The sequence below is a fragment of the Drosophila miranda genome, chromosome 2 (genome assembly GCF_003369915.1).
Source record: "Drosophila miranda strain MSH22 chromosome 2, D.miranda_PacBio2.1, whole genome shotgun sequence".
Classification (NCBI taxonomy): Eukaryota; Metazoa; Arthropoda; class Insecta; order Diptera; family Drosophilidae; genus Drosophila; species Drosophila miranda.
The window spans coordinates 16,084,987-16,105,725 of record NC_046675.1 but is presented as its reverse complement, the minus strand read 5'-3'; the positions used below and the strand labels follow the sequence as shown (position 1 = coordinate 16,105,725).

General features: G+C 42.3%; 2 protein-coding genes across 8 annotated transcripts in view; one reads left to right on the top strand and one right to left on the bottom strand.

Annotated features, from left to right (window-relative positions):
- The window catches only part of LOC108157065, a 70,694-nt gene extending 65,494 nt beyond the window's left edge, over positions 1-5,200 (top strand). For all 7 annotated transcript variants that reach the window (XM_033389188.1, XM_033389184.1, XM_033389183.1 and 4 more), the window contains 5 exons: positions 963-1,027; positions 1,557-1,779; positions 2,205-2,332; positions 2,433-2,543; positions 2,660-5,200. In XM_033389188.1, the coding sequence (XP_033245079.1) occupies positions 963-1,027; positions 1,557-1,779; positions 2,205-2,332; positions 2,433-2,543; positions 2,660-2,935 (803 nt within the window). In that variant the 3' untranslated portion in view covers positions 2,936-5,200. The remainder of the gene's footprint in view (positions 1-962; positions 1,028-1,556; positions 1,780-2,204; positions 2,333-2,432; positions 2,544-2,659) is intronic.
- A 10,839-nt stretch (positions 5,201-16,039) lies between these two features.
- LOC108154533 (endothelial differentiation-related factor 1 homolog) lies at positions 16,040-16,619 on the bottom strand. The gene is made up of 2 exons (XM_033389621.1): positions 16,506-16,619; positions 16,040-16,432 (listed from the first exon to the last, which is right to left on the bottom strand). Exon 2 carries the CDS (start codon positions 16,397-16,399, stop codon positions 16,115-16,117), a length of 285 nt encoding a protein of 94 aa, XP_033245512.1. The 5' UTR covers positions 16,400-16,432; positions 16,506-16,619; the 3' UTR covers positions 16,040-16,114.
- Positions 16,620-20,739: the final 4,120 nt, after the last annotated feature.

Below are 20,739 nucleotides of genomic sequence, written 5' to 3'. Positions count from 1 at the left end.
AAACGGTGTGTCCGAGAGCCCAAAACGTGTGCCAGGCCCCAGTTGGGCTGTCAGACAGTCTGTCAGTCTGTGTGGTCAACTCGCCTGTTGTTATTATTTAGACACTTGGGACATTTGGCTTTGAATTTTGCATGAAATGTTGCTGTACCCCGGCGGCAGATAGAGCCTGTTTGTGTCTCATCTATAATTGATTTTCGTTGGCAGTGAGGCGGAAATTTTAAAACTATATTTAACTATTGTAGAGCTCAATTATTTATGCACATTTCGCAGCGGCTTTATTGGTAAAGTTTTTGGCAAAATGGATTTGATTAGTGAAAGCCCAGGGTGCCAGTTAGACTGACAGTTAGTCAGAATTTAAGATTGCAAAGCCCGGCCCATTGTCCGTAATTAAGTGGAAGGAAGTCGAAAGGTCTCCGCTCCAACTCAAGTCTCGAATGTGAAAATGTGTGTTACATAAACACACATTTGCACCCTCTCCAGCCATAAACTTCAGCCTGGAAAAACTCGTAATGGCGTTGATGACATGATGAATACTCCACATGAGTGGCGGACATCCGTTATTTGAGAATGAGTGGCAGGGTCGCATTGTGTACGCTGCCTGCCACCAACCAAAAAAAATTTAAAGGACTCGACTGTCTGTGTGTGTGTGCATGCTTGGTTTTGTTTGTGTCTGTGTGTGCCATGGCTGCAGCTACACAAGGCAAGACTATGGCCCACACAGACATGGCCACACCACAAGCTTAGTTAGAAGTGAAAATTGCATTTAATTGAATGTTAAATGTAGCAAAGTAGTGAAAATTGAATTATACTTCAAAATGAATGATTTGAGTTAGTTTTTCTTAAGACATTAAATAGTGAATATTTTCGGGATTAACAAAAAATAAGCTGTATCGTGAAAATATAGAATAGAGACAAATCAGCTTTCTGTAAAATAAATTTAATATTCTTTTTACCCCCTTTAGGAAACTGTGTGGTTCAACGTCCTTACCAATCGGATCAGCTGATTCGAGAAGGCAGCAGCAAACGGGTGAGTTTGGATCCATCATATTCCACACACACTTTCCCCCAAAAATAATTGTGCAGTCGTGATCAATTAACAGCTATTAAAGTATTATTTAATTTGAATGGCACTTGCAAGTCAGTGCAAAATTTATGTATTTAATTTTGTGTGTCGTTTTGGATTACATATTTGTTGGGGCTTTTTCTGTTGGAGTTGAGAAAGCGCTTTTTTGGCGCATTTACATAACTAAAAGTTAAGCCAACGGCAAACAGCAACGAAACGTGAAAAGCCAAACGGAATGGCAGCGGAAAGTGGAAAATATTTATGTGGAAAAGCTGCATTTACAGCTTACATACGTGTCAGCACGTGGTAAAGCAGCAAATAAAACAAAAATATAACTAGAATGGGAGCAAGAAATGATAATAAGAAATTAATTTCACTTTCGACTACGAGGGACTTAAATTATTATTATACATGACGTCCGCGTAATATTAGCCTTAATCGGAGCCCTTATTCACCGTTTCTTTTCCTGTATTCTGGGGGGATTTATTTTCAGATCTACTCTTTGGACGACGCCGAGTGCAGCGAGCTGTGCAGCTGCGGGGAGTCCCTCACCCTGACCTGCCACGCCCTCTGCGTGCCATTCGCCCCCTGCCGCACGGCCCTGGCGTTCTACAGCCACGCCTCGCCCGCCTACCAAGCGTTCCGCGGTCGCTGCCTCTGCTACTCGGGTCGCTTCATCTGCATGAAGCCGCCGCTCGGGGAGTACATCCTGCCAGGTGAGTCGCGACTTTGGCTACGTCACTGCCCCATTATGGAACGTGTCGGGGGTCCGCCACGGGTTGAGCACTTAACGATTATCGCCGGCGACAGGCGATGACGATGCAGGGCTGTCAAGTACGCAGCATTTTTGCGGCTCCTCCTACTCCCTTTTCACGGCACCAACGCATCTCTATTCTAGTTGAAAAACCTTTGTCGGGGGCTTCATCTTCTTCACTCTGTAGAGCACTTCAGGCCACATTTGACACAAAAACCCCTTGTGGGTGCAGGGTGCAGGGTGCAGGGTTAAATGTTGCGTGGTTCTTGTCCATGCTTGCCACATGCCACTTGCGTGCGTTTTTCTCCGTGCGATGGCCACCAGTAAATTACGTTTGCTGCAATTGATGTTGCATTCTCCCCCCTATTTATTTCCTTCTTTTACCAGGTGGCGTCTTCTTGCTGCTGGGCTACAGTGCTGCAGATGAGGCACTGCTGCGACCACACACCAATCTGGGGGTGCAGGATGCCGTTCGTGCCCTGCAACAGTACGTAACCACATACATCGATAATCAGGTAAGCCAGCGAAAGAACTATGGCCAACAATGTACGTATATTAATTGCATTTCGCTGATGCTTTCCACTCCACTTTCCACTCTACTTTGACCTGGCGCAGACCCAGTGCACGCTGACGCTCTTCAATATGACCGAGGAGAACATCATCATTGCTGCACGCCTGCCGCACGATGGTAAGCTCAAAGATATTGAGCTGCTGCGGAAAGAGAAGGTGGGTCAAAATGCCAGAGGCCACACAGAGACAGACTCCAGCAAATCTATTTCCTTTTCCCTAATAATCCATTTACCCAATAACCCAACATTTATGGCTTATCTGGCTGCTTGCAGGACGAGTGCACCGCGATTCTGAAGACCATCAGTCATCAAATCAATACCGAGCACAATGAGCTACAATCCCACCGACTGCTGAGCATTTTCAAAATGTCCGAAGTCGAGGTCATCTGGCCGGAGAGCACGAGTGCCGCCCAGAGTGGGCATGGGCAGGCGCGTGGCTGCCACCGGCTGCTTCACCTCGCGCTCCTCCTCTCGCTGGCCTATCTCTCCACGACCACGCTGCGTATGAGCGATGCGAGCAGAAAGGGCCGGCTAGGGCTAGCGACATGACAGCCGCATAGCTAAGGGCTGAGGATTGCAATTGGATAACTGTACGTAGTAGATATCTGTAAGGGCGGGAGTGGTGCAACTATATACGATATACGGATCGTGTGTAATGATAGCTATAACTTAATATATGCCATGACAGGCATCGGGGATCGGGGAGTCGAGTGGTAAAACGTATCTTATATAGCGTAGCGTATGATATGAATATATGTTGTATACATTTAGGGGCTAGTTCTGTGTTTAGCTGCGATTTTTGTAATGCTTTGTTGTTGAACCCTGACGATGTTGCCGATGTCTGTTTTGATACGTATGTGAAGCATTACGATAGAGTACATACGAGTATATACAATATAGAACTCAACCTAGATTTATCTATACTTTAACGTGAAAAGTAAAACTGCTGTCTACATAATAATATTCTTAGCTAATAACAAAAACAGACACTCGAGAGTTGGATTTGATGTGGCCTGTACATAGAATGGGTTTAAAATATGGTACTACCCGTAGCTAGTGTTTTATACGGTAAACAATATATATATACACTCTGTCAGTCATTCATCATTATCATACTCACTGCAGGCAATATTCCATTGCTACTTTTTGTTGCTATTTAAGCTCTATAAAGTTCTTGGCCGCCTCCATTAAAAAGAATTATTAACCGCCTTAACAATGTTTATTTCTCATGCATACTCCTTTCCTCTCTTTTGATTTTTAATTACATTTTAATGTGTGCGAACGGTCGGAACCGGTCGGTCAGGCGCAGGCCTTTTCCACAGCCAACACCAACGGCCAAGCGAATGAACTCATTTAACACTCCCAAGCGAAATATTATTGTTAATTTATTTCACCGTTTTCCGTTTCGTTTGGAGGCGCGAAAACAATTACGGTTTCATTATCCATTATGCGTTCTGCATTTCAATTGTTTCCACAAACTCACACACACAGCTCTGTCGCAAAGCCGCAGGAAGATCTCCGGCCAACAGCCATATTCGCGCCTCGTTTCAACAGGTTTCATTGCTATCCCACAATCCCGATTAGCATTTCCGTTTTTCTGTATATAACGTACAACCGACAACTTAAAAAACTCAATTAACGTAATTAAATACTAACAGTACATATCAATATGAACACCTAAACAAAGTTTACACACAAAACCAAGTTCTTACAATGCCCCTGCTCGAATCTTTTGTATATAGTTCTTTATAACAATATACAACGATATACATAATATAACATACGATAAATATACAACAGTTATGGATATGAAACCATCAGATAAATTGAACTGTATATCGATTGAAACTTCAGTTGAGCCTTAAATGAAATATGTAAAGAATACAACTATTGTAAATAGTATGGGGGGAAAGTAGCAGAAGTATAAGGAGAAGAACAACACCTGGGTGAATGAAAATTCTATGAATATTAATTGAGTGTTCGACACACAGACACACACTCAAACACACTCACACTAACACACAAACACACTCTAAGCCTAAGCTTGACCATTTGACAAAGAGACAGCAGTACGAGTATCTTTTTGTCACATACTTTGTGGCGGAGAGCAATGTGGAAATGTGCGCATAACGAAAATGGTCACAATCATGAAAAAATGTCTTCCTTAATGCATATACATGGCGGTATGTATTATGTTTATATACATATAAATATATATATATAGTATATATATACCTATACAATATACAATTTCTGGCAAGACCATAGCCTGCGCTTCAGTTAGGAAAATGATAATGTAATATACGATTATATAGTGCATATATAGCAAGGGGCTAAACCATATCATTATCAAATATCCTTGCAAATTATACCACTGTTGACATAAAACTATGAACTAATCCCAGCATATCTAAGCAAATATACCCCTAACTAATTATACATATTAATATATACAAAATATACATACAGTACGAGTAAAGTTATAAACGTTAGAGAGCATTGGCAACTACTTTAATAGTCTCTAGAGAAAAAGCAACGCTTTAACCTTAAAATAAAAAAATACATCTAGCAAAAAGTGTGTAAAGTTTATTGAGAACCTGCTTAAGGCATACTATATTATAGCTAAATATTAGACGAATTTAAATCTAACCAGCCAGGCCAGCCCCAATAACAGCCGCAGTCATAGGCGTGACAAAGATGAAGCAGAGGAGGGGAAACTGTATCGTTAGGATTATGGGAATAATAAGTGGAGCTGTTGTTCATTTGCTGGGCAACTGCATATCGTTTTAATGGCTACTATATCGTTATCAGTTGGGGGTATATCGGAGTCCACTCGAGTGTATTGTTTCAGCCCGTCACTCGGGGTGCGGCACAAGACAAAGCGTAGCTACAATGTAAAGTACCGTTGAAGAAAATAAATGATAAAAATAGAAAGGAAAACGTAAGGAAATTACAAAATATACGCATTAATGTAAAAAGCAAAGAAAATGAAAGAAATAACAACTAGCACACAAATACGAATCCCTAGTATGGATGCATAAAAAGTAGCATGAACTTAAAGCAGAGCATAACTCTGGCAATTGTGCATCGAGCATACTTGCATGAGAAAAACCTTAAGTGGAAACCTAAACAGTAAACAGTAAATAGGATCTATACGATATGTTAGGAATACATTTGTGGGCTTTATGTTAGCGTATACAACCAACTGAAGTACATGGATAAAGTTAAATATAAATTATGAAATAAAGCGAAACATAAATGAGAAACCAAGCGATATTTGTAATAAAACATTGTAAGAGAAACAAAAAACAACAAAATATAGAAAGTAAAATTAAACAATCGACTTTTAAAGTTTTCTGGGTTCTAGGCTGGGGTTCTATTCTGTTCTGATCTGGATTTTAAAGCTAATGGAAACTGTTTTCTGGTAAGTAAAACCGTTCACTTTTGTGGGCCACGTGCGGCTCTCGATGTGCACTTCATTATTGACCCCCAAAAGCCCCACAGCGATCGGCAACTAAGTATGTGACACTATTGAGTCGAACAAAGCCAGGACTACAATGGAAAGTATACGTACAAGGCGGAGAATACGTATGCAACAAAGACAGCTGGAAAAAAGACCTGCTTCAGGAGCAAACATATCCATAAACAAGGCTACAGCAAAACGAGCCAGAAAAGAAGAACATGTTTGGTGACCGAAACTTTGCATACCCTTACAGATCCATCGTTACTCTGACAACTATATGATATAGGACGCTCGGTTCAGATACATATCGACTGTGCTATGTGAACTTATACATATTTTAGGGAAGCGGAAATTAAATGACTAGCTACACAGCAACCCACAAACAGATGTATCTTAATTGTTTGATTATGATCAAGGCTATATACATCAAATAGTGTCGGAAATACTGGATAAAATTCGAATACCCTCTGCCAGGGTATAACAAGAAAAGAATAAAGAAAATGGAAAAAAAATAAAAAGAAAAAGCCACACAATGCTTTTGTATTTTTGCAAGGAACAAAAGATGAGCAGAAGACAAAGACACTTGCTCAAGGCAACGCCACGCCGTTTCATGGCTTAAACTCAAGTTCCCAGGAACCACTCCACTGCGCCGCACTCGACGACACAAACACACCCATCCAGAGAGCCAGAGCGCCAGAGAGCCGGAGAGCCAGAGAGCAACAAAGAGTAAGGTCAATCATTGGAATTTTGCCAGTTAATTCGCATACAAAAGGCGCTGGCCCAGAAGAGAATGAAAATAGCACGAGGCAAGAGTTCCTGCTCTGCCTCTGTGCCCCCTGACCTGCCACGCCCATTATGTGCATACCGGGTGGCTGAGTTCGGCATTTATACTTCCACTTAATTAGGTAATAAATGATTGAAGAAATTATGTCTAGACGTGAGGACAATTTCGATGTCTTGGCCTGGGGGCCACATACTTTGACTGGGAGCCAATTCATTTCTGGCACGTGAGGGGTTAAAATGTTACGAATTTCCACACAATCTCACAACGCCTGAGAGAGGGAGGGAAGTGTGGGAACACACACACAAAGAGAAAGAGAGGAAAACAATCACATATGGGTGTGTGACTCATATACATAAATTCGAAAGGTATTTGGTTTGATTTGACAGCAAGGAAAGGAAGATTGTAAACAATTGTTTGTGTTCTCTTTGTTCGCTTGTATTCAATTTGTTATACTTGTACCTGCCGCGGCTAAGTGGCAAAGTTTTCATACATTATCTATACACTTACATAAATAATCAGCTTCACATAGATACATATATTTGTTCACATTTAATATCATTCACAGGGGCAGAACGATGGCTGAATAGCAAAACTGAAAATGAACCGTAATGAATGCGGGGAGGCACTGAGTGAGTGTATGCGGGCTTGCCAGTTCATTAAAATGGCACAAATGCTGAAGGTCGATGATGTGGGGCCTATAGTACACAGATACAGCGTAAGGATGGACGCACTAGAGATGTGCATCTGGGCCGTGTTTTCTCTTCTCTTCTGCAAGTCTTACCAACCCGAATGGAACGAAAAGAAAACATTTAAGCTAAATTTATTTCTTCCGAAATCTAGGTATATCTTTATTCGTGATTTTGATTTTGAAAATGAAACAGTCTTCGCCCATCTCTAATTCTTTCATACTCGTTGATACTCGTACTCGTATCTAGTGTTCCAGAGAGTGCGTGGCCGTTTTGCTGTTGTTGCACGCACATTTATCAGGCTGCGATGATTACGTGTTTCCCATTTTATGGCTAAAACTGTTGCGCCTACAACTCTCCGTCCATACCCTCTCCCCAGCGCTGCTGAGCTGCTGGGGTAAGTGGGTCTCTGTCTCTGTCTCTCTGTCTCTCTGTCTGTTTGTGACTCTGTTGGTGTTGCTGTTTCTGTGGCTGCTGCTGCTGCTGGCTTTGTTCTACTTGGAATTGCCTTTTATTTTGCGCTAATTGAAGTTGCTGCCATCATATATACATATACATTTTTTTTCTTTTCCCCTCCCCCACAAGCATAGCCCACATATCCTCGTGCTGTTTGCTTTTATTGCCGCTTCTATGTTTTGCCTGTTTTTGCAATTTTAATTAAAAACGTGTTTATAACAGCGCATAATGCTGATGAGTGAGTAGAATAATTTATTTCGAACATAAATAAAACCATATATGTATGTATGTATGTATAGAGCCTGGACTAATGCGAAAAGGCAAGTGTGCTGGCTGTCAGTTGATTTGAGTTGAGGTAATTAATGGCCAGATCCAAGTATTTAAATCGGTTTATCGTCTCGCAATTGTTTAAGATCCTTTCAGCATTCATACAGAACATATTTTTTTCTACGTACATTTACAAGGGCTTGCTCTATAACAACGGATTTACGTTTAATAGCTGCTTTAAGGTGGAAAACTTTATTAATTGCCAACCGACTTCGATAGGGAAAAAACGCAGTTAAAGTCGAGCTGAAACTCGTGTCGACATGGCCATGCAAAGATGCAACATTTTCCGCTGCAATTTATTGCGAATACTCGTACACTCGTACAGAAGAGTCCCTACTTGGCTGGCGCATTTACACATTACGAATTCCTTTGCATAACGCTGTGGGGAATGTATATTGCCAGGCAGTCAGGCTGAGTGCTGAATGCCTGAGAAAGAAGCCGTGGCCATAGCCACCGCCACAGAATCCTCAGCAGGAGGCGCCGCAGCAGCACAAAGAATTCAATTGAATTGATATTCAAATGCGCACTGCCAGCACACAGAGAGGGAGAGGCATCCATTATTTGTCGATTTTACACATGGCACATAGGAAAATGTAGAAATGAAAAAGAAGGAGGAAGTCATCTATGCATAAAGTATAGGTATGGTATGTACATAGGTATTCCAGGCAAGTGCAAAGTCCCGATTCTAGCTTTCATTAGAGCGCTACGGTGGCCAATGATCAGTGAACATTTTTTGATGGCCTGCAGTCGCAAACTATTTTTACGCCATTTGCCAAAAAGCCAGGCCAACACAGGCCAGGCCCAAGCCCAGGCCCAGGCCCGACCACCTTTGGCTCAACAAAACATGGCCAGGACCCTCAGGAGCTGCATTTGCATAACTCGCTGCTTCCCAGAGAAGAACAAAGCCGAAGAGGAGTGGAATTCAAGAGAATATCGAAGACAGATAGACGGCTCAGGCTCCGGCTCCGGCTCCGGCATAGTCTCAGCGTTCGATGCGCTCCAGACAAGCAGCCAAGTGCAGAAATAACACAAAATAGATGGCAATGCAAGAGGCAAAAGAAGACTAAAAAATACAAAAATATATGTGTATACTATGGGGGAAAAAAACTGCTAAGCAGCCAAATACTCGAGCATTTGCAAACGCGGCAAAGTAGCGAAAATTTGCAAATTGATTGCATTCCTGTGCCGAGCCAGAAGCCAGGAGAAGGTCGAGGAGAAGAGGAGAAGCTCAAATATGAAATCTTCGAGGAGTGCAAATTTTGCACATTTTTTCTGGCAACTTTGGGAATGCTTCTTCCAATTGCCAAAACAAAAGTCAAAGACCCCCCACATACATACTCGTACATATCCAAAGTGCAAGTTTATTACATTCCGCGACCCACTTGGAGGGTCGTGCAGCTGCAGCTCCCACTGCCACTCCCATTCCCACTTCAGCGAAAACCAAATTATGCAAATCTCAAGTTTAATTAGGAAAAGCACAGCTCAACTTTAAATCAATTTTCTCCTCTGTCTACCGCTTTTTCTATTCGGTTCTCTGCTTTTTATTTTATTTGTGCGCTTCATTTGAGCATCCCCATAAAATATTCAGACACTTTGACACACTTTGGTTGTCTGATCTGGCGAATGTACAGAGTAGAGAGTGGTTCGGACTTCGGTTGAGGGGCAGACAAAACCCAAAAACGGTACAAGGCAAATTCTGTTGGCCAACAAAATGACACTTAGTGCAAAACAGGAGAACACATGCCTAATAAATAATTCAGTGCGCAACAAGCGGACAACAAGCGCACTTGTGGCACCACCACCCACCCCCACCACCCTGCCACACTGCTACGCTCCACACCAAACCACTCCAGCACCATTCTCTCTTACCATGTCTGACAGCTGTTCCTGGATTGTGCCCAACGCATCCATATTCACACAAGATTGAAATCTAGTCAGATGTGTTCGCTCCGCTCAAGTGTTGCGTGTTATTCAATGTCCTTCAAGAGTGCCCTGTATCGTTCAGGCTCTCTGTCCATCTGGCTCTCCGACCTGATGACCAGGTCCACGGAGACATATGCGGGTCATTTGCTGTGCGACGACATCATATTTGAGAGATTTTCGTAGCCAAAGATATGTATCTCTTTGCAGAATTTTGCTACCAGGCTCTGGCTCTGGTGTACAAAAGAAACGAAAAACAATTCAATAAAGCAACACGAAAATCTAATACTGAGACACGGAAATGCTTTTAGCCAGGCCAAAATTCGTCGAAATATAAACCGGGCAACGATGAAAAATCCTCCAAGCTCCTGCTTCCTTCGACAAGCTGTGTATCTACGAATGTGAGTGTCTTCAAGTTTCTTTGTTTCTAATGAAGTTGGGAACTTTCTGCCATATAGGTAAGAATTATGATTTATCAGCGCCTCAGTTTTATTGATATTTCAAACCCGGACAGTTACAAGAAAATAATTTTGTCAGAGCTTGAAGTCGAGGTCGTAAAAGTGAAAGATGAGGCTCCGAAAAAATCATTTAGCATAATGATTAAAATAAATCATAATGTATAGAAAGAGAGTGATCCTAAGGAGGAGAGGGATAAAGAAGAGAAGCTAAGCGAACATATGCAAGTGCAGACATTACGTATACGCCACGTAGCCGGCCACGTCCAGCCTCAAACACACACTCTCCTCTCTCCCAGTTACAGCCTGAGATCCGGCAGCAAACAAGCTAAATGCAAACAGACAAACAAAAATGATTTATAAATTGGCAAGACGTGCATAAAATGCTGAGCAGCAGTAGAAAAAACTGTTCCACTGCATACATAATGAGCCTCAGAGCGAATACGATTCCCAGACCAGACCAGACCAGTCCAGGACCGTCCCAGACCAGACCAGGCCATGCCCCAAGCCGAACGGACGCGGGAGATGGGGCGACCAGGAAGTGGCATTTAAATGCGCGCATTTATTCACTTATAAATGCTACAAATAAAAATATGCTAAGGGAAAATATGCTAAAAAGTCAGACCAGCCACGAAAAAAAAAAAACCCAGAAAAAGATGAAACAGGGGCAAGTGTGTGGCCAGAACTTACTGCAGAAAGTGCCATAATTGTGTGTCTCTTTCCCTCTCTCTCTCGCTTCCTTGCCACCATATCCCCTCTTTAAATCTCATTTGGCCTGCAGCGGCAGAGGAATTTCTTAAAAGTAAGAACCAAAAAATATCGAAACGCAAAACGAAGACCGAGGCGTAGACACACTTCCAAACTGATACTTACATATATGATAGAGACAAGCAACTGTTTGGTAAATTATATTTAGTATCATATACGTTTGCCCACCGAAAGAGGTCGACATAGCTATTGGACATTGACTCAACTAATAACTCTATATGGTTCTTTTCACGTAATCTATCTAGCGCGAACTGCTCCAATTAGAAACTGCTCCGTTTCAGAATTCTGGTCAAAGTTGTAATACCCTCTCCAAGGGTACTAAAAGAAGACCACTTTCTGGGACGCTGGCTCGGTTACTGTAAGACACAAGTGTGGCTGTTAGAGGCAGCGCCAGCTAGCCAGATACTATCGCCATGCCATGCATGTCGCTTCACACCAGCAGAGATGCACGCATACACCAGCAGGAAAAGCACCACACACAGATACACAGAAACACGGACACACGCATGGAACGCACGCACATATGCCATGAATTTCATTTAGTTTGTACGTGTGTGCGTTAGTTAATATTACACACGATGGTGTGTCAGTGTCTGTGTCTATATGTGGCTTTAAATTACCTCAACCATAAAGTAAACTTGCAAACCCATACGCACACATATGGAGATGGAAGCACGTTTAGCCCCAGCAATATGTTGTTGATGGCATTTTAAAGATGTTGTCTTTCGGTTTTGTAAAATATTGTAATTAGCTTAAATCACCTTTAAAATGAAAGCGATAGAGGCAAATAAAAGGTCAATCAGAAAACTATCAAAATACCCACAGGCCGTAAAATAGTAAGGCTTAGAAATTGTATTCACACTCACATTTTTGGCCATAAAATATTTGTATAATTCGCATACCACAGACACCTCCTTTCATATTTCAATCTTTGTGTTGTCTATTAGCTTCTATATAATTAATGATATAAGGTTTAATTTCTTATTCGGTATTTATCTTTATCTGAGTTTGTGTATAATTGTAAATAATTAACCAATCACAAAACCATCAATCTTTCCATCAGTTTGACTCTGACCAAAACTGCTCCCTGGTCCATAAAGTGCAGAATTTGGCTGCCGTGTCTTTAGGAATCACGTTCTTTAATGGCTGGCAAGTATTTTAGCTTTGGAGATGGCGTCAAATCTCAACAAGCTCCGTGAAATTTCGTTGCATTTAAAATGCGCTCCCGGAAAGAGCCTCTGCCCACTGATGATAATGCAGCACACGTGCACTAAAATGCAAGAACTTGAAATATTTATAAGCTAGCTGGCAGATAAATCAGAGGCGCCTGCCCTCAAGCTGTTTTGCAGCTAAATGAAGAAAAATGAAGCGCGCAGTGTTGCCGCACAGGCTCCAGGCAAGAAACTGTCAAACTGCCAGGCCGGGGCCGGAGGCTGCCAATGTGGTGTGGCTGTGTGCACTTTGCTGATGGATTTCCAGGGGAGATTGCCTCCAGACTCAGATTGATGGCGTCAAAGCGAGAAGCCAGCCCAAAAACTGGTGTAAAGGTCAAATTTATGCGCGGTGAAAGTGTTCACAAAGTTCAGGACGATGATGTGTTTAAATATTTTACGATCCTGCCTTCAAAGACGGGCATAAATATGTATGTGAGTGGCAAAACGTGTTGCAGTCTCCAGGATAGGCTCATTAGGCTCTGCTGCTGTGGGACAGCTTTTAGCGTTCAATTAGCCCACTGCAGTGGGCGAAGTACTAGGAAAAACTAAAGACCTAAACTCTGTTGGCAGCTGTGTTGCCAGGCAACACCCCACCCGAAGATTCGCAGGTCTTTCTAGAGCCCCTCCAAGGCTCCTCTCTTTCAACGCTTATTTACTTGTCAATTGTAAATTGTTTTTCATGTTTTTTCCCGCTTTTCTTTTTTCCTCTCGTTGAACACTTTTCACTTTGGTGATTTGTTGTGCTCTTTGTTTATCCCAGAAATCGAAAACATGTCGAGCACTTCCCGAATTCCCGAATATTGATACGCCTGTAAGTGTGCCACGAGAATTCCCCCAGGTGGGGCTCTCTCTGCTGACAGACTACCACGGATTTAAAGTGACAGCCCGGCTGGATGGCGGTGGCTTGCTGTCTGGCAGGTGGGGCTTTGGAAAAGCAAATGCCAATAGGCTGTAGTCTGTAGGCTGTAGGCAAAATCATCTTCTAGGCATCCCCAAAAAAAGGAAATGTGTCAAACGTCAATCTAATTTCATTTTAACGCTCGACCAGATCCATCCATAGAAAGCCGACAGAGTTTAGGCTCTGACTCACAGTGTGTTTGCAATACTTATACATATATAGATTTTTCAACAATTTGACAAATCGCATGTTGACATTTGTTGACGTCACACACAAACACACAAATACACGCTCGGGAACGTGACAAAGGGGATAGCAACTCGTCCTTATCCCCATCGATATCCCTCTCCGTTTGGGGAGGTTACAATACAACAATTCTAAATCACTGATGACGCCAATGGATGGCATCTGTAAAACTCAATGAATTGGAAAATGTTATGTTAGCTGCCCCCATTACTCACACATACACACGGCAGCAGGTGCCTTTACAAGGACCTTCTTAAGAGCACAAATTTCAAATTAAATAATTATATTCACATACGAGTGTTTAAAAAATTGGTAGCTATTTCATTACCTTCATCAATTCAGAAAAAGATCATCAGCAGAGTCAATTTCTATCTGTGACAGTATTTTTTCACAGGATAACATTCCTTAGGTGGCCGATAGAGTTTGCGACTGAATATACGATATATTAAGAAAAAAATTCATAAGTATTCAGAAAAGAATTCGTAAGCTGGTCAAATCCAAATCGGCTAAAAAGTTAAACTAAACAAAAGGAATGGTTTCTCTTTTGAGTTCTAAGAACGAGAATAATCAAAAAGATTCACAAAAAACTAAGAAGCGGCGCCTGACTGCAGGCGTGCGTAAATTGATTATGGAGGGGAGAAGCTGCTTTAGAAAATCATTTCAAAAAACGCTGGTTACTGCGACGCAACGCACTGTTTATTACGCACAAATTTATGCATACAAATAAAATGAGAGTAAATTGATTTATCTGCGGCCCAAGAAGGGGAGGCAAGTCGGTGGCCTGGAGCTGGAGGGAGAGGGTCCGCACTCATTCACTGGGGACACATTAGGCGCGGGCCCCACACACGCGGCCCAGCTCGAATGCAAATACCCACACACGCATGCTAATACGCTCGTAAAAAGGCAATTTCCACAAATTCAACGCACCTCAGCCACCTCTGGCCCAGCTCTCACGCATTTGTTTTTTTTTTTTTTTGTGTACCCTGTAATTGTGGTACCTCAGGGGTGTACTATGTTCTTGGAGGACATGCAAATATAATTCTATTTTCAGACGAAATTAACAACACACTTCCAAACACTTCCAGACTCTATACTAAGCTCATTTGGCTAACCAAATCTAATCTACAAGTGTCAATAGCCATGCACCTTTCTGACATTGCAATACTTCTTTCCTTGCCAACACTGAATCGTATATAGGGTCACATAAGTTCGACTCAACTATAAGACTTTCACATGATTTCAGGGAACGGGAGACGCTAACTCAATTTTCTATTTGCAAAAATGTTTGTTCCATTGTGGTTGGGTCTGCGTCTGAGGTCAGAATAACTGGAGGTGGCTTGGGCCTGGTGCTGGAGCTGGGTGGGTGCATGAGGGTGTGTATGTTGAGCAGCAGTCAGGTGCCACCCTCTGTCCATTTGGGCACCAGCGAGGCATAACTTATGCCACAGACACTCACGCACACCCGTATATTCGCTCTCACACACATGTTTTGCATACAATATGTCTGTGTGTGGAGGTCTCCGTGTCCCAGCATACATTTATTTCAATTTTTACAACTCGGATGCCATCTCTCTCTCTCTCTCTCTCTCTCTCTCTCTCGCTCGCTCTGTCTCCTTCCCCAGGAACTGCCTTCAGCTCTGGTAATGCGCTTTCAGGCATCGACATTGGCTTCGGTATCGTTGGCGGTTCTTCGTCCGCTTTACGATTACGTTTTACAAGATTTGCATAAACACTTTTATCGAAATATAAATGACTTAAAGTGCTTTGAATATATAATGTGTATGTTATGCCCTGTACTGGGGATAGTTTGACTATTTATTGAAACAGATGAAGAAGTTGGATTTTTTTCTATATTTCTAAATACAATGTTAATTGAAATGACAAGATTGGTTAGCTTTAGCGCTTTTGGCAGGTGGCCCGATATTTTACTCATATCTGCGTCTGCGAGCTAAACGAGTGAGCCGGGTGCGTGCACCCTGGTATTATAATAATTCTTAATAGCAAGTTACTATAACAAAGTCCTTAGATACCTTAGAGAATCATCCTTTGATGACTAAAATGAGTTCTGATGATATCTAATAGAAAATTATGAAAACAAGAACTAAGAAAACAAAGCAATTCCCTTCAAAAAATTTCAGATACGAATGTCAAATAAATTCTTCCACCAAATGTCTAATATCAAAAATTAACAATTTCCCTGAAAGAGTATACAAACTTTGAGGTGACAGGGAAAGTATATATCGCACCTAAACTTCCCTTGCATTGCCTTCATGAATTTTGAAATTCTCGGGCGTCACATTATGCTCCACTTTTATGGCGTCACTTTAACGAGCTATCACTCCCGAGCAGTTTTTGGCAGAAAAGGCATTTGAAAGAGGCTATTGGCCGGCGGAAATTGACTAGACAATGATCAGGGCAGAAGGGAAAAGCAGAGCATTTCAGGTAGTCCAAGCAAGCCTTTAATCAATAGCGTGGTCAAACAGATACTGTTGGTGGTATTCTGGTGGTTTTTTACTTCTTTTTCCCCACTTTTTTTTTAAGTGGCATACCGCGGTTCTTGCCGAGCAGCTTGATGCCGATGATGCGCTCGATCTTGGCAAGAATTTGATCCTTGGGTATTCCGCGTCCGGCCTCGTAGTCACCAATGACTTGCGGCTTCTCGAAAATCTTGCTGGCAAGTTCCTTCTGGCTTAGCCCCTTGGCCTGGCGTCCCTGCATAATCAGACGGCACACGTCCTGCGGCAGCTTGTCGCGACGCTGAGACATAGTCTCGTAATCCAAATTAGTCGAGCTCATCTTCGTAGCGGCGTTCCACGAAAGTTCAGCAATCTGCAAAAAACCGTTAAAAGAAAGCGTTCAGAAATCGTTTCAAAAAGGTTGAAAATATTCCCAAGAAACGTACGACAAAAGTTGAGAAATTTTACTAAAAATCTTTTAGAATAAAAATCTTTTCCGTGCGCTCTTAAAACTATTTTGCTTGTAATGATGAAACTGTTTCTACAATGCTGCCTATTGTGAAAGTGACAATATCGGAAAAGCAGATTATAAATCTCAGGGCCAACTGAGTTCAGGGATATCCACAATGAGATGCATAATACAAAATGCCAGCGACAACAAACTAACAAAAGTCAAAGCAATTGTAATAAATGACAGTCAGACATCTGCCAAATGGGCAAGGACGTGGGCGTGGGCTTGGAGGTGGGCGTGGGCGCTGGCGTGGGCATTGGGGGTGTGGGTGTGGGTTGTGAATGGTGCCTTGGCAAATGCCAGCTCTGCAAATCCTTGCCTGAATCTGGATTTCCTTCCCACAGATTTCCATCCTTCGTGGAAGTGATATCCACTCGAAATGGCGCGTCCCGGGCTGGGCTGTGTAAGAAATTTTCTAGCATTTTAGCATCATTAGCATTGATTTATGATTAAGTTCAACCTCAATTTTCAGTTAAATCGTTTTCCTTGCCTTCGTTTGGCGCTTGTGCGTCCTTTCCCCAACACAGGGATTCTGCAAGAACTTGAGAGCTGTGTCGGGGACAGAGGGGAGACCAAATGCTGGGGGACTCCAGCTTTTGCTGGAGCTGGAGACTGGGGGAAAACGTCGAAAACAAGAAATCAGAAAATCAGAAGTAGCTGCGATTCTCACAATCGGACGCACTGATGTGTATAATGATCTTTAGCTGGGATTTAAAACGGATAATAAATAATAAAAATACAGGGCGATTGAGGCGAAGGCAGCACGGAAACCCGAGCCAGTCCTGAATGGAAACTGAGCTTATAGTAAGTCTTCGCCGGCGCCGGCTCTCTCTTATAAAAAATGAATCGTTAAAAGGCCGCACAACGGCCACACAGCACAGACATACAGACCTACTATATATAAATATATATTCGAATACTTATAAAGGAATATAAATGTTGGTTGCCACAACAAATCAGAAAACAAAAAAAAACAACGTGTAACGCAATGGCAAGAAACGGAAAAATAACGCAATATTCAAGAGATGTATGTCGGAAATGGAAGACAATGGATGACAAAGGCCATGATATATGATGAGCCAGTCACTCAATTCCGCTGTCTCTGGACGGAACGGGACACAGAGCCTACAGATTGAAATTGAAATGAAAATAGAAATTGAAATAGATGAAAAGTTTAATGATAGTTCCGTTCTATGTTCAAACTGATATGAATGATGTCTGACGATGAGCTGTACAAATCGTACATACAATACAGCTTCATAATCTAGAGACCGTTTTGCCAGAGCAGAGAAACTCCATTTGAATAATGCTGTTCAATAAAGTGAATTGCTTTCATTCAGCCAGTTTCCCCATTGATTCTGTCCACAAGAGCACGCCAGGGCATACCAGGGCACGGGCACGGCAGCATCACACAAGGAAATTCACATTGTTGGTTGGCATTTTTCCCGATTTAAACGAATCCCGCCACACCAGCAGCAAAAGCATGAGCACCAGCAGCAGTAACGGCAAAAAGCAGCAGCATTGAAATATGGAATAAGTTAAAAGGATTTATTAACTTTTAAAAGCTTCGCCCACAACAAAGCCAAAAGGCAGGGCGACGGCCAGCCGCCAACCACCATCGGGCCACCAAGTAACGACAAATATTGTATGCTGACTTCAGAAAATGCCAAAGGTATACGTACAATACTCTCATGTTGGGCTGTCCCTGCATGGGTCTTCTTTAATACGGTATATCGGATTTATGCAGCCGCTTCATGGCCTTTTGTTGCCTGTATAGTACAATCGGAAATTGCTCACATGGCGCGTTGAAAAATATTCTTGGGGAAGAGACAAATTTGAAAACACTGTTGTTACTCTGTTTTCAAGAGTTTAAGAAGAGTTTTAATGCGAGTATAATTAAATACTTGAAAGATGGATGTCCCAAATAAAAATTATCATATGCGAAAAGAATTCGATGAAATATGGAGGAATAAAAAGCGAAGGATGGGGAAATTAGACAAATTAGGAAAATATTCAATTAAATTGAATTGAAATCCAAATCGAACAATATTCGTATCATCATCACATTGCCTAGCCATTACTTTCTGTGAAAGTCACTTTAAATATTTATACCTTTAATATTTATTTTTATTATATGATTTCAATGTGCAAAAGTGAACTTTGGTTTTCTCAAAATGTTTCCCACATTTATCAAATCTGGCCAAACAAACTAGTCTCGTCTAAGCTGAGCGGGGGTCGGAGAATATATGTATATAAAAAATACTACTCTTTGTTTCTCTGGCAATACCATATATCTTTTGTACAATAAACATCGCTCACAGGCATACACAGCACGGGGAGAAGTGCAACCATATTTGTGAATAAATTGTGCTGCCAATAAAAAATATAGCAAACTCAAACAAAAAATCACAAAGCACATAAATTGGCTTTCTGTCGCCAAGGCAGCAGCGACTTATTCGATGCGACCCCGGAACTGGAGCTGGAACTGCAACCCGAACCCAAGCCCAAACCTAATCCCAACTCTTGCTGGAGGAATAAATAAACTGACTGCCACTGCACTTGACTCAACCAAAGAGGAGCTGCTTTTCCGGCCATGGTCATGGCAGAATGGCACCACAGTGGCTGCTTTTGAGCCACAATTTGAATTAAACACTTTTCTGGCGCTGCCTTTGTGCTGATGGTGTTGCTCTGGATGATGTTGCTGTGAATGTTGCCTTTGCTGCTCCTGCACTCTTAATGGAAATTAGCACACTTTTCACATTTCCCTTTGCTGTTGATACCGTGATGGCTCTGTGTGTATGCTGGCGATTGCAGTTTTCGCTCCCATTTTCGCTCCCTTTGCAGTTTGCAATTCGTAGATTCAAAAGTTCGGAAGCTGTTAATAATGTCGACAGGCACACGACACAAGTATTTCATTAGAGAGAAAGGAAGGCGGCAACCTCCTAGCCCCAACTGCCAGTCGGTCACTCGTCAGTAGTGTTTCCCCTAATTTGTTACCCTTTGAAATGGGGCTTTATCAATTCAAGTAAATGTTTGCAATGCGGGAAATTGAACTCTCTCATTGAAGCTCATAGAACCTCTGAATGAAACTCAAGTCAAAGCCAAGTTCATAGAGATCCCTAAGGACGGATGGGACAAAAACGAGTATTCTAATATACCTCTTTTATGCACAAGGGATTCGAAAAGGTATCTAATGTTTCGACCACGAAACTAGCCATCCGTTTCTTGTTTTCAATTTGGCTTTTACACCCGTTCCGTGCACGAAACGTTCTCGCGTGTCGTGATATCTGTTCAAATGCAATTACTAGAGAGCTGCTCTGCTCCCATGGCAAATGAAAGAAAAACTAATTAAATCCTTTGTCCAACATTTTGTCAAACAAAGAAGCAAGTCAAAAAAAAAAATAGGATTACTCGTACATGAAATGGACGAGAGCTGGGAGAGTGGGATAGTGGGAGGGAGGTGTATAAACAGATCGCTTGGTAAAAGTTATTCAAGATAGCATTTACATTCCTTAACAACCCCGCGCTCTATGCAAATCAGAGTACGAGTATCCCCATCTGCAATGCGCCAAGGAAGCCAAAGGCGCCCACAAATCCGGTGCAGCTATATTTTTATGTTAATGCGATCGACGAATCAATATGCTTTCGATTTCAGCATAAATGGCGCATCAACGACATCCGTCTTGATATAAGAGGGATTACACGCGGAACCCACAGCGGAACAATGTCATCGACAAGTGGGCGGATGAGTGGGAGGTAAGGAATGGCAATCATAAATTTTTCACTGGCTTGAATCCCATTAGGGCAAAGAGCCGGCCAGTGAGTTCGCAAAGTGTCTCGGGCAGGTGCATTTCTCTGTTGTCTCCAGTTGTCGTCGTCGTCGTTGTCTCCACCTCCGTTGACCTCACCTCTGACGCGCTGCTTCTGCATTGATTTATGCCAATCACGCTTCGCTAATAACTCAGCGACTCCACCGATGCTACTCCGGATGCTGATGCTGCTGCCTCTGTTCTCTGCTCTGGTGGCTGTCATAATGACAGCAATTTGAGGGTTAAATTGGATATGCTTGAAGCGTTGACAAAGTTGGTCACGTGCTCATTTTTATACCCGCTACCCGTAGGGCACAAGGGTATATTATATGACAGGAAAAGCGAGCTTCAGTCGATTCC

Bases quoted from the DNA above. Each gene is read 5' to 3' on its own strand.
- LOC108154533 (XM_033389621.1), bottom strand. From the start codon at position 16,399: ATGAGCTCGACTAATTTGGATTACGAGACTATGTCTCAGCGTCGCGAC.